Genomic DNA, 14,252 nt, shown 5'->3' on the forward strand with positions numbered 1-14,252 from the left:
CGGAATAGTTTCCAAGACCCCTATCTCCCTCCCCTTTTCCCAGGGCCTCCCCTGAGTCTAGTACTCCTGGGGCGCCGTAAGGTCTAATCTGTTGGCTGTGCATTCCCCTATGGGCCTGACAGCGCTTTGCTACAGGGATCGCAATGTAACTCCTCCAAGACTCTCTGCGGGCTGCCGGCGGCAGAGAGTTCCCCCATTTTTTCCTTCCTGCATCTCCTACCCTCACCCGAGCCATCGTGGCCAGTGCTCGCCGAATGCAGACATGTTTGAGTATGGATAGAGGAGACCGATTGGTAGGAATGAGAAAGTTACACATACCCTAGCGTGTCAATGTTTGTGGGAGGGGGGACGCACAGTGAGGAATCGGCCCCCCCTTAACACACCCCCCCCTTGTGGACAGTCCCCTTGTTGAACTCCCTCCTCCGCATTGCGCTTTTTCCCTTAAACTCCAACGTAATATCCACCTGAAACATTGACTGGCCCCACACTGGTGTTTGACCCCTTTAACGAGAGTGGATGCTGCCCTTTTTATATCCCCTCCGGTGGTTAAAGTGTACGAAAGAAGTAGTAACAGTGCTTTACAGAGCGCATATTACGTGCCATATCCCCCCCCCGCAATTGGTACGACATGAACCAACCTGCATACTGCTGTGACTGTTTCCATTATTCATCATTTATGCCTGCGCACCTAGTAATCATGCCTTTATTTACCCTGCTCCAGTGGGGGTTCCGTTCCCACTAGCCCTACCGGGATTCTTAAGCAGTATCCAAACATCCGTTTAATCGTTGCCCCAAGCAGACTGCCCCTTTATTTTAAAATACACTGTCACACCCCCAGTTACATCCAAACTGCTTGCCTGGATGAGAGGATCCGTATAATCCAAGCCGGGCCCTCCCTCGCGCTGGACACCCACGCGCCTTCGCATACCTAACCGCACCATAGAAGTGGGCTGGGGAGGGCATGTAACCTAGAAAATGATGCTACAAACCAACCCGCCGTGCAAGCTCTGCTGAAGCTTATATTCCTTAACAACATTGCGCAGCGCAGTGGCTATATTAGCACATGTAAATTCCAAACGGTTGCCCATACTCGAGGTGAGTATCGAGATGCACATCCTGACACGCCCGTACTTATACGCCACACACTTCTGAACATCATGCCTGTGCCAAGCGCCCGAATGGTGAAAAGCACTATGCCCACGAAAAACCCCTAATGGTTTTATATTCACGCCCCAACTTCCAAGCGCTTTGGGGAAGGCTGGCGTATGGGCTGGTCACTTCTATAACTCCCCTGTTCGCCACGTGGGGATCCGAGACCCGCACGGGATCAATTGCTGATACTTACCGGCCCATGTCATAACCCATAGCGGTCCCCTGGAAACGTGGCTCCTTACTAGAAACGTCTCCCTGCAGAGCAACCCCTGCGCACACTAGTGTGCCATCCGTACTACTCAAACAACCCCGGTGCACGACAGAATCTTAAATCCCGTGCTGAGGGTGGAAGTTACGTGCTCCCGATGCCACCTCCATTCTTCAACGACACCAACTTAGGCACAGTAACATGCAGAGCTATCTGACCTGCCGAAAACCTGGTGATTCTAGCTTTAAAAAGATCTGTCCTCCCTCAGCGGGATTTGAACTCAAGACTGCTGGATGGAGGGGTGCTGACATTGACCACTAGGCTACCAGACTGCTAGTCTAAGCTGCGCCGTTGTTGACTTGCTAGAAAACGCAGCCACTAATGTGCCGCATTTTCACCCCCGTTCCAACCTACCCGGGAAACGCATGTAAATTACCCCGCCACGTGCTTTCCAACCATTGCTGGGGCGGGTTGTCCCACCGGGCAGATCAGGGCCTGTACCTGACCTCCTGACCGCCTGCGGACCCTTGGCCCGCTCCCTGATTGCAATCACGACTAGCCGGTGCACCTTACGCCCGTAAACCCACTGTCGGCATTGAATTCGTGCCCGGCTGCCCATCAACGCTCTCTTATTGGAAGACATTAGCTGCGCACTTTATTTACAAAAGCACCCCTTTGGAAAGTCTTTTATTTTAACAGCTATGAGGCGATAACAACACCTGTTATTAGTATAGTGCTTCGTATGCGCCTACAAGACTCGCAAAGGAGTTTATGGCAGGAGAGCACCCAGACCGAGAGCTAAAACAGACTTCGTGTCCAGGTTTTCAGGAATCCCCGTATTGCCCGACACCGTGCATGTGTGCAGTGCCCCCCCACACCCCTTTTCCGCATGTCCCCCCAAAGTTAGTAAGGGGAGTAGCACTCCACATTCCCAAGTCCCCCAAGTCCCCCAAAAGTGCGAGACTCAAACCAAATGCGCTTTTAAATATTCCTTTGAGGCGAGGAAGCGCCTTGATGCGACTCGGCTGGCGCTAGATGGATATTTCTTTCCGTTCCCATATTCGTTGTATACAAACACACCCCGAGTGGCAGCAGGAAAGATATTCCAGAGGGTTACTGGACTGTGGGGTACGAGTTTCCCCTGGAGTAAACTTTCACCCACAATGAAAAGCAGGGTTATCGTAACATGCCAAATATCCAGCGCCGAGAAGCGCGGGGCATGTTTCCGAAGATGCTAACAATATCGTTTCGTATCTCATTGAAGTACATAGTAATGGCATGTCCCTTCACCATACACATATATCCAATCCCCTTCATTACACATATAGACCCAACATTATACATATATACCTCTAACCACATTAATGCATGTCTTGGCATAACATATGCACCCGGATTCCTATTTAGCACCCCCTGCCTCTTCCCCAGATTACCCAAGTCCCAATTCATGGAACACTTGCCCGGTCCAAACCGACCCTGCACTGCCGACACAACCCCTGATTCATGGAACCGTGCAAAGTGCATTTTTGTCACCCTGAACCGGGCAAATATTCCACGAATCGGTCTCCGGCGTTTACTTTTCACCAGAGAGGCAGGGGACCGACGCAGCAATAACATGCAAGAACTCTGAGATATCGACAACACAAGAATAACCCGCACGCGTTTCAACGCAGGCTCCACGCGCTTTATAACAAACATTTCCCCATTCAATATAATCCATTATGGGGGCCACGACCTTTCATGCCATGCACAAGCGCTTTATAACAAAACATTTCCCCATTCAAAATAATACATTATGGGGGCCACGACCTTTCATGCCATGCAATCAGAATCAAGCAGCAGGCCTCGCCCAACGGACCAGCCCCTAGCACGACACGCGCGAGTAAGGTCAGATACATAGCGCCTGCAGACGCAACTTCACAGTTTCCAGCCCCCGAAAGTGGCACTAATCCGCCCCTCCTGAGCCTCTCAGCCAAATGCATGCCACCCTCAGAAAAATCGCTTTTTCCCTCTGGGCCTGCGTTCGCGTAACTGAAAACACACAGCGCCTAGACATAGGCTACCGCCGGTTTTCAGCGCCAAAGCGACAACACGGCTGGGCTTCGATGCTGGCTGGTAAAGTCACATCTAGAGCCCTTGATGAACTGAACGTGGGCTGACCGTCCCCAAGAAACAAGGTCGGGTCACAGCGCACTTTAAACTTTTTTTTTTTTTTTTTTTTTTTTTTATAACCCCCGAGATTCAGTCACGAAAAGCGCAGAGGCTAACGCACATCGCATAAGGCGCTGTCACCAGGACCACTAACTCACTGACCCTGAGGCCACGCATCCCACGATTTCACTCCCCAAACCAATCAGGTCCTTCTATCCATCAGAGGCTTTGTGCCTTCTTTCTTCCCTCTACCTTTCCCAGTCCCTGCATCGCTCCCGCTCTGCCCCCCCCCCGACGCCCCCATAGCCCACCGACCCACTCTTTGCCAAACGAATGTCCGCCAAATAGACCCCCCCACCCCCAGGGGCAGTTCGCTATAATCCCGGATTAAAAGCATTCATTGCAAACTCCCGCCAGTGGCATAACACAAGAGCCTAGACACACCCGCTTTCGGCGCTATTGTGGACTAGACTGTCCCCGACTCGCCGAGCAGCGCTGTACGGATCCCCCCTGTGGGCCAACTTACCATGCTTCTTCTTGTGCCCCCGTGGGAGGGGGGCAGGAAGCCGGAGGAAGAGGGTTCCGTTCGAAAAGCGGAACAGGGTGCTGCATCTGCATTAACCATAATAGACAAAATCGACGTTCAAAACGCATACTACCTAATTCGTACAACTCTGCAAAACGCACCTGAACCGCAGATCCTCTCTCAGCATTTCCTATGCAGCACGGCGGCCACTTTAACCCCTGAATGCCCGGAAGCGCGGCACCGGTGCAATCCACCATGACAAACCTGTCTGGGCCTTTGATAATCCGCCTTGACATGCGCAAAAAGACATACGCCTACAATATAACCACGTCTATCCTAGTAAACACAGGCCGGCTTGGGTAACGGCAAACTAGTGTGTCCCCTTACTGCCCAACCTTGCCAGCCCCTCTCACCCAAGGTCACCCGACTGCTGGCTAACCCCATGTCGCAAGGCAACCCCGTACACTAGTACCATTTGGCCCGGCATACCTGACGTACAGCAGGAAACAGTGGGAGTTCAATGCTCCCCAATAACTTGTTGGAACCCCCTGCTCTCAGCAACTCGACACCCAGCCGACTGTACTACTAACCTTTTATCCAATACTGGCCCTTGCCAAGCTTATTACGCCGCTCCTTACCCGACGCACCATCCTGGCTGCATCCTTATCACTGCTCCGCTGGAACCCCGATAAAACCGGAACCCTTCATCTTCTGGCTGGAACACTTCCTCTTCTTGCTTGGGAACAGCAACACGAACAAATACTTCTGGTGCTACACGTGGGAGGGGGGCAGGAAGCCGGAGGAAGTGATCGTTCCTACGACGATCCTACCCTTTTGTAGGGTCTTCCCCCCCGGCTTCCTGTCCCCCCCCCCAAACAATCCCCGGTACCCCCAGCCACTTCCGGGGCGGCCCCCTCCCCCTCGACCCCCCCCCTCCCTGCCTTCGTGAATTGGCCCCTCCCCCCCTCGCCCCCGTGGGCCACCAGGAAGCTGAGGCTCGGGGGGGGGGGGGGGGGGGGCAGGTCTCTGGCCCGGCAGCCCCCACTAAGGGGCGGCGCCTGCCATGCCGCGTCCCGCGGCGCATTCGCCCGCCGTTTTCCATGTCCCATGCGTCACTCCAGCACACGTGCAGGGCAGAAACAATCGAGAGCTATGCAGAATGTAGTCCACCTACTAGATCCCACGGTGGATTTGAGGAACGCCCCTAACCCTTCCACTTCCGGGGAAGGAGACGAATGGAGCGCCCTAGGTACATCGCCTAGCGATACCCGAGAGGTCCTCTCTCCCTCGACAAGGGCGCTTCCCACCTAGTTTCTCCCAACTCATACTTTTCACCTAGCCTCAAAGAAAGGAAGGGTGATGAACTCTAAATAAAGTTAATTCCACCAGATATTTCACGCCCCCTCAGTGGGAGCAAACCCAACTTTCAGCCCATGGCCCATGCAGACCACCTCAGCTGCCCAATGCACCCCACTACCCTGCTCCATAGCTTTGCCCTCTTCCGCCTCCTGCGCCCCCACCCCCGTGTTCTCGGCAGCCTGTGACTGCAGCTCTAGAATACGCGCTTTAGAATGAACACCGTGTGGACAGGAGGGGGGCGGCGTTTTCCAGGCCTGGGATTTTCTTTGATTTGCAAGATGAAAGGCAGGCTGCTGTTGATGGGGGTTCACGCGAGTGTGACGGATGATGGATGGCTCTGAACAGGACAGGCCGCTCTGAACGGCCACCAGTCCCGTGTTCTGCACAGGTGTTGGCACGCGGCAGACGGCCTACATCAGAGGGAAGGAGATAGTTGAAAGCACATCTTTCATTCGGCTCAAAGGAGGCACTGATGTTAAAAGAAAGACTCACTCTACAATTATTTACAACGGAAATAGAACATACAACCACTTTCGAAATGATTGCTTTAAAAAAGACACCTTCTTGCAAAAGCAGTGCATTTCAAAGTTTGAAATACATTTCGCCCCCGTTTGATTGGCGTTTCAAGCGCTACAAGTCGCCTCAAAGTGCATGGACATATTTTCCCCACGCAGTTTAGTTTCTAACAGTGCCTCAAAATGATTAAAAGCGACTTCATGAAAAGGCCAGGCCGCTTAGCCGTGCAAGTGCACGGCCTGCAGCACAGTCATGCGAGCAGAGCTTCAGCACAGGAGACTGTTCTGCTACAATAAATAACGACCAAGGCCTGCTGAAAAATCCGGCCTCCAGCTAGAAATGCCTGATCGATGAAGTCCAATTCGGATTGCTTCACAGGATAAATGTAAGCAAGTCCTGCCCCCACCTAGAACACGCATGCGCGCTGCTGCCCCAGGGGCGCTTTTATAGAAATCCCTGTTTTTCCAAGCCACTGCCAGTGATGTGTTATGCCTGCAGTTTAAATATTTGACACCAAAAACAAACTAAAAATCCCCCCCCCTTTGTTGTGTGCAAATCTGCAGGGTGGACAAGCTCTGCACCAAGCCTAGCAGATGGACACATCCTGTCCATGGTCAGCGACAGGCAGAGCATTGCGAAACCTCTAAGCTCCTGCAAGCAGTCCAGCCTTTCTGCTGGTCCCCAAAAGCGTTTGCTTTTTAGTTGAATGAACTGCAAACGTGACAACTGCTGAGAACCCACAAGCTCGCTTTCTGGGCAAATGATGTGTAAATATTATGCCAAATTTACACAAACACAGCAGGGAATCTTTTTCTTTGGCATATAATCAATTTGGCCAAAAGTGAATGTTCCTGCTGAACTGAAACAGCACCCACGGCCTCTGCCCAGAAGAGGGAGAAATTCCAGCGACCACTGCCTACATGGCTGTGCAAGAGACCCATTCTTCTGCCAGCACCCCAAAACAATCTCACGCGTTTGGTAGCTGGGCTTCTAGAGTTTGGCTCATGGGGCAGTGAGGCCCCAGAATTCCACTGCACTAGCACACCAAGGAAGTGGGACATGAGCTCAGAATTTGCAGGAGAGTCGGCGGCTCGTGAATTTGTGTCCCTTCCTTACTCATGTAACACAATAGCATGGACCGCAGCCATAGCTCTCAACGATTTGCGACGCAAAGGCGGGTGAAATCACCCGATTTTGTTTTTGGCGGGTGAGACGCCCATTGGAATGAATGGGTGTGCAGGAGGCTTGGCGGGTGAGTCGGCCCTTTACAAGGCGGGTGACACCCTCCAAATGCGTGTGAGTTGAGAGCTATGCCGCAGCGGCGAGATACCGGATAGCACTAAAGGGAACGTCCGCCACATCGGAGGTCACATGATGCTCCTATAGGAGTGCACGCCTGCCGAGCCACACATGCATTCAATGTCACACGTCTTGAATGCACTTTGAGCATAAGAGCACACAAGGTTCCTTCTCGTCGCCAGAAAGAGGCGAGCACAGAACTATCGCGCCAACCTAGGTCACCTTCAAATTGGACGATTTTAAAACTGGGCACAAACATGCACCTGAAACGTAGTCCTGTGCCCAATTTGTCGCTTCTTTTAGCTTGAACAATCACACATTGTACCAGCCTCTCTGAGTTGTGAATGCAAGTAGACCGCACGAGCCTGGTTGCGGATCATCTGAGAAACGCAAGGATTGCCTCTTGCACTGAGACCATCACAAGCCATTCCAGTAAGCATGCTGACCCCCGTTCTTAATACATTTCAATACCAGACAGCAAACCATTTCTCATTTACCAATAAAAAAAAGAGTTTACTCCGTCATTTCATTTGAACAGATCACAGTTTTATAAAACATTCATGATATTAAACAGCTGGTACATATAGTAGTAGTGTAAAAATAAACAATAATTTCAGATTTGCTCTCCAGTTGGTCTTCTAGTTAAGAGTTATTGCATTTCTCAAACAACCTCATAAATCCTTATTCACTCAATCACTTCCTAAATATCCCGACATGTTTCGCTCATTCTTATTCAGAATATTTATTATTGGAGTTTCATCAGGGGAACACTACATACAATAACCACATTGCTATTACAGATATACAACACTTGCACCATTAAATCATCCATCTTCTGCTTTATCTTAAATCATGCCACTCCAGTTGACATTTCGAGTTCCAAATTACTGTTGTGTGGTCATTCCTGTCTTCATGCACCAACTACCACAGGGTTCATCAGGAACACCCTATAAATGGTGTTCTGCCACCTCTGAGTTCGATTAGAAGTGCTCTCAAAGTGACCTTCCATTAGTAGTTAGCTGTTTTCGCTTTTATTCAACCACTGTCGACAGACTCTGTGTGCAGTTCCCGTAGAGCTCACAGTCTCCCTGATAGTACCCCTCATCGAATATAAGGCTTGCAGTGATGTTGCAGTGATGTATGGTGCCAGTCGACAAAAGGCACCCCAAGTCCATCAGTCCTTTGGTGTTTGTTCATCTAACCCAGGCCTTAACATTTGCAGTAGCCATTGACTATTGATAATCGGCTCTTCGAGACTAAGAAATGCTGTGCTGTGTGTATGTGGTGGAACGAGTGGGTAAGCCACCTTTCTGCCTGGCTAATTGCTTGCAGCTTAAAATGCTTACCCTGTCTTATCTCTCTGGAAAAATGCAGCAGTCTCATCAAGACTATCAGCGGCAGAAAGGGAATGCACCCTCAGGCAAGCAGAGCAAAGGTAGGATGTGGGACCAAGGTACATAGACGTGCAAATTACCCAGAAGGAAGCACTGCGATTAATCCAGGAAAATGCTTTCGTGGGTGGCAGCCTGATGCCATCTGAGGGAACCTGCTATGGGGCCAGCTGATCTGAGCCAGTGACATCCAGCAAGGTGTGGAAATGTATGGTGCATCAGTGGTAAAAGCAACCTACTACTCAATTTTCTTTGCAAAAATGATTCCCATATGCAGGCTATCCTGCCGGTGGCGTAGCACACAATTTAGGGGGACCCCCTGCATGCCACATGCTAAGGCACTCATGACTCAGCTCGGCAAAAGAATCACGTGTCGCGCCACACTCTAGGCCGGCCTAAATTACCACACATGCACAATACGCACAAACGTGCTGCTGCAGGGATACGCCGCACACTGCACTAGGAGAAAGATATAAATTCGTTTTAATGCATTATGCAGCACACTGAGAAAACATGCCTAAAAAGCAAGAGCGTTTGCAATTGTTTCGTGGGGTAACACCAATCCAAAAATCCACTACATGCAAGGCACCAACAGCGCACAGGAACATTAATGCTTTAATGTAATGCTGTTGCTATTAAAAATGCCATGCCACAAAGAAAACATGCCCAACTGGTTGCACAATGTAGACCAGTCTAGAGACGTGAGAACATATTACAGTAAAGCATACCAGGCCACATTTAGACATACCTAGACTGGTTGCACCAAAATGCTGTTCGAAGCGATAGTACTTATAATGGTTATTTTATCAGATGCCCAGAAAAATATACAATGCCACAGTAAGATACGACTAGACTGGCAGCACTCAAATGCCAGTCCAGCCAGGTAATTACTCTTAGCAGGACTGCTTTATACGAGATGCCCAGTTAAAAAAAAAGAATTGAGCCAAACAGAAATGACTCGACTGGCTGTACCAAAATGGCTCTCTAGCCACCAATACCACATATCATGCCTGCTTAGCCTGGACATGGATGACTATTACGATTTATTACAGAATTCCCTCCCACCCCACCCAGACATCCCCTCTCCCTCCCAGACCCAAACCCCAAAAACAGCTCCTCGGCACAAAATTACCTCCACATCTCTCTTCCTTGTCTCAGTGCTTACGTATGAGGCAGCTTGCCTCACAGGTAAGTACTGGGACAAGGAAGAGTGGGACTAGTAGTAATGAAGATTGCAAATAACTCATTGAGGCATTACCTCCATGTCCTTCTACCATGAGGGAAAGTGCCTCATACACAAGTACTGGGACTAGGAAGAATAGAGCTAAGAGTCAAGGAAATAAACACAATCAGTGGCGCAACTCCATTCAGCTGACTGGGCTTCAGCCCTCTCCCACCCAGTCCCTGGGCTATGTTGCCTTGACCTGGCTGAACTACAGAGCAGTTGTCGGACAGAACAAGACACAGATGTTAAACTGTGCGTGGGTTTTGCTGTTAATAAAGGCCTGGCAATTACTAACGTACAGCATTTCACTGTTAGTACTTGCATTCAAATGGCTAATTGTTTAGGCAATTGAAACTGTGATGTGGGTTTAGTACTTGCATGCCAGGGAAGTGATTGGAAGGGTAGAGAGGGTACAGGAGACTGCTCATTCTCACAGCAGTCCATAAGTGGGTGCTTTCAGACAAAGGAGAAAGTTAACTGCTTGTAACATTGAAGCTGCACTAGAATCGTCTCATTAGAATGCATAAATAAGTTAGACGCCCCCCACAAATAAGTTTGCCCCTTCCTCACCGCCCGTGACGTTAGTGCCTCTCCCAACATGTGATGGGATAGCCACCCATGAAATTAAGGTTTCGTTGCACCCCTGAACACAAGCACACACACCATTCACCATACATGCGAAGCCACCCATACATTTAACTGTGTACCCTTTCACCATATAGGCACACCCAGGCAGCCACCCATAGATTTAAGTGTGCACCCTTTACCCATACACTCGCACAGGTCCACCCAGGAAGCCACTAATACATCATGCACCCACTCATTCATGCACATTGCATAACACTAACACACACACACACACAAAGAAAATACATTTTCTTACCTTTAATCCGTTGGTCCAGAGAACGAGGCCTTCAGCTCCCTACAGCAGCCAGGAACGCTGGTTCCAGTCATCTGCAGAGGATCTTGAAGCCTCCATGTCATATGGTGGAGGGGGGAGCCCTATTACTTAAAAGAAATGGTTTCCTTTTGAAGTCACCCTGAATTCATAAAGAAATTATTTCTGTTAAAGGAACGAACCGTAACAGAAATAATTCCTTTATGAAGGCAGAGTGCCTTCAAAAAACTATTTTTGAAGTCACAGGACTCCTCCTACTGCATGACATGGAGGTCTTGAAGCGTCCATGTCATGGTGTTGGGGAGCCCTCAGACTTAAAAAATAAATAGTTTCTTTTTGTAGTCACTCTGCCTTCATTGACTTAAAGAAACTATTTATTTTTAAAAAAATCTTTTTTTAAGTGTGTGTGACCCCTCCCAGGACATGTGGTGGGGGCCCTGCTACGCCAGTGTATCCTGCTGCTATCCAGTCTGGATTATGTGAACTGGCTCACCAGAGTGGGTCATCCTGCACCTCCAAGGACTCCATAATGTGAGACCCTGGCTGCTGGCTTTGAGTGTTGGTTGGGATTAAGTTTTGCCCACCTTGCACGATCTTCATTGGTTCCCAATTCCTTCGCCTTATAGAATTTAAAGCACTCTTCATAGCATAGAAAGCCTTCCACATTACAGCATCACCTTTTTTTAAATAAAGGGATTTTTGAATTGGCACCCGGAGGGGGGTGTCTGTACTTCTGCTCTCTAGATGGCAGAGGAGAGGCACAGAGGACCCCAGCCAAAATTCTCGATTATTGGTACGTGGTCGAGCAATCAAGGCCTAGCTTCTCAGGAGGTGATGCAGGCTGGTTCTTAAGTACAGGGTAGTTCCCAAGCACCCACAAAGGAATTTCTGACTACTGTATCGGTTAAAACACAGTCTTTATATAATTAATATTCACGGTTATGTACAATATCACAACAACTCACTTTGTACTTGGTTATCTATAATGGCAAATATACAGTTCTACGTGGTACCACAATTACTCTTAGATCTCTTTAAAGTGCATCAACTGCATGGTTAAATGGCACACAAATCCGTTCGTAAAGGAAACTAACCATAGAGGTAAGAGGAAAGCAGTTGGTAAGAACAATTGGCAGAAATACTGGTCACTACCGTTAAACACAGTTCTGTGTGGAGATCCCCCCCCCACATGGGTAACCTGTAAAATAAAGATACAAGCCCAGTCCATATATTGTTCACAAGAGACTCCCCAATAGTTCTGCAACCCCAAAGTACCTGGCGTTGTAGCGTTCCTCGTCGGGGAATCAACGGCCCTTCTTGAGTGTCCTCCCTTTAAGGCAGGAGTCACGGGTCGTCGAACATTCGACGGAGAACAGGGTGAGCTACAACGGTGAAGTGGCAGCTTTGTTCCTAGCTGTGCTCGTAGACGGGGGAAGCGTAAACGTCCTTCCAGGAAGAGGCGTGCAGGGCACCTCGGTGTTGATAGTTCTGGGCCGCAAAGAGTTTGAAGAACTGTGGCCCAGCAAGGGCGTTGAGCCGTCGCCGTCTCTGTGGTCCTCTGGTAGAAGGAAACCCACCGGTGGATGCTCCTCGGCGCGTCGACGGACTGGCCTTCTCCAGCGGGATAAGACGGCGGCGATGCGGACAAGAGCGTCCTTCGATTCGAAAGTTCTTAGGCAAACGGGAGCACGGCAGCTCCGGTCGGCGACAGCGGTCGTCGACAGTGGCAGACAACAGTCCAGTGCTTCTCCTCGGAGTTCCGCGGCAGTCCCCATCTCGGGTCGGCAGCCTGTCGTAGGTCTGTCTACCAGGGAGCTTTGGCAAAGATCAGCTGGTGCACGATGGTCCCTCGTAGCTCGGTAAGAGGGCGTTTTACCAGGTCCTCTCTGGGTCAGTCCTTGGAGACACAGCAGCTTTCATATTGTGAAGGAGAGCAACAGCAATTCTGCTGTTCCAGCAGGGCTTCAAGGTCAAGCTTCAGTTTCACTCCAGTTACTCTTCAGCTTCTGAACACGAATTCTAGCAGTGAAAGGCCTTCAGATATACTAGTTGGTCTCCCATTCATTCTGCTGGGTTACACTCAGGCAACCAATCGGTCAGAAGGGCATTCATGCAGGCAGGCAGCCAATCAGGTTCATAGTGCATTCAGGCCATTCACTTCTCTCCAGACATTCACAACAAGTTATGTGTATTGGGACAAGTACCCAGCCATTCAACACTCCACTCTGACACAATGACTGAGACAGCCCTGCCCGAAACTGGTATGAATGCAAACACCAGATACTAGAAACCCACAACACAGAATGCGTATTCGTCACACACTCCATTCACACAGGTCCCACCCACAGGCGTACCCACCACATACGGTCATTGGGAAGGCCCCAGCCAGTCTGGTCAGCACTTCCCTCACACTACCATATATGGAACTTCCACCCAACAGCCAGTCAGGGGGAAGGGACAGAGTCAGGGCTTCCCGGGACTTCGGGAAGATCAAGGTAACAGGCGATGGAAGGCAAGAGGCCACGGGGGCCATCTTGTCTCCATCAAGAATCTACCAATTCCAATGACGGGGCCTGGGAATCCCAAAATGGAGGACGCTCGGGGCACCAGTCAATTCAGCACAGAGCTGCCACAAGCCCATACCATGCTCTGTGGGCCACTCACAGGTGCCCAAAAACACACTAGGGGCACAGGTTTGTACCCCCACCCATTGGTGCCATAAGGGTATCCCATGGAGCTGTTCACCAAAACCAAAAGAGAGCTGCACCGCCAGGAGTCCCATATGAACTCCTGCGCGGAAAACACGCCAGAACATATGATAAAAGGCAGTAAAGGACAAGGATACGGAGGCCCTGTCCCTCTGATGCATTTCCAGCATCACAGCACCTGGCGCCGGCCAAACCGCATCATGGAACGTAGGGCTGGATCCGCTGGAGTAAGCCTGTGTTCTGGGACAGCTGATCCCCACCGCAACCCTCACAGGGCTCGGGGTAGCGGGCTGAAAAACACTCCATTGTGATCATTTCCTTGGAACACTGAGATCTGCAAGCGACCTTCTGGAACTTCCAACGCAAGACCCTAAGCGCCAGCAATGGATCGCTCTTTGTCATAGTCCCTTGCTAATTGGACTTACTGCCCGTGTGCATCAGAGCAATACAAGGTGAAAATACATTATAGAAAGCGCTCAAAACACTCCTCTTTCATAATAAGAATAAGGGGGTGGGGGGCTTTTTGTTTTCAGCACAGAGAGGGATTACTGGCAGAAATGCACTCTGCAAAATATAGATCACCAGCCAGAACTTCAATGGCCAAGTCTCAACACGACCAGCTCTCTCCAGTTTGTGTGGTTAACTCACGCTTGATTTGTTCCAGTCAGTCCTTCATGCCACTGCAGCCTGCACAGGTTTGCACGAGGGAAGGACAAGGGGTTAGAATGTTTATGTGTGACTGCTGTTCTCTTGAGGGAGCTGGAGATGTAGCCTGAGAGAGAGGATGCCGGTGCTGGTCTATGAGATCTGGAATTTACC

At 50.1% G+C, this 14,252-nt stretch overlaps 1 protein-coding gene across 5 annotated transcripts in view; it reads right to left on the reverse strand.

The window, feature by feature from the left end:
* MCC (MCC regulator of WNT signaling pathway) overlaps positions 1-14,252 on the reverse strand; it is a 2,118,336-nt gene that overhangs the window by 1,210,908 nt on the left and 893,176 nt on the right. The window contains exon 1 of one of the 5 annotated variants that reach the window (XM_069625512.1): positions 4,676-4,852. The exons of 3 other annotated variants lie outside the window; for them this stretch is intronic. In XM_069625512.1, coding sequence (XP_069481613.1) covers positions 4,676-4,687 — 12 coding nt within the window. In that variant the 5' untranslated portion in view covers positions 4,688-4,852. One more of the 5 variants, XM_069625510.1, reaches the window with a different exon arrangement.

The sequence above is a fragment of the Ambystoma mexicanum genome, chromosome 6p, assembly GCF_040938575.1.
Source record: "Ambystoma mexicanum isolate Mex_15411 chromosome 6p, UKY_AmexF1_1, whole genome shotgun sequence".
In the NCBI taxonomy this organism is placed as follows: Eukaryota; Metazoa; Chordata; class Amphibia; order Caudata; family Ambystomatidae; genus Ambystoma; species Ambystoma mexicanum.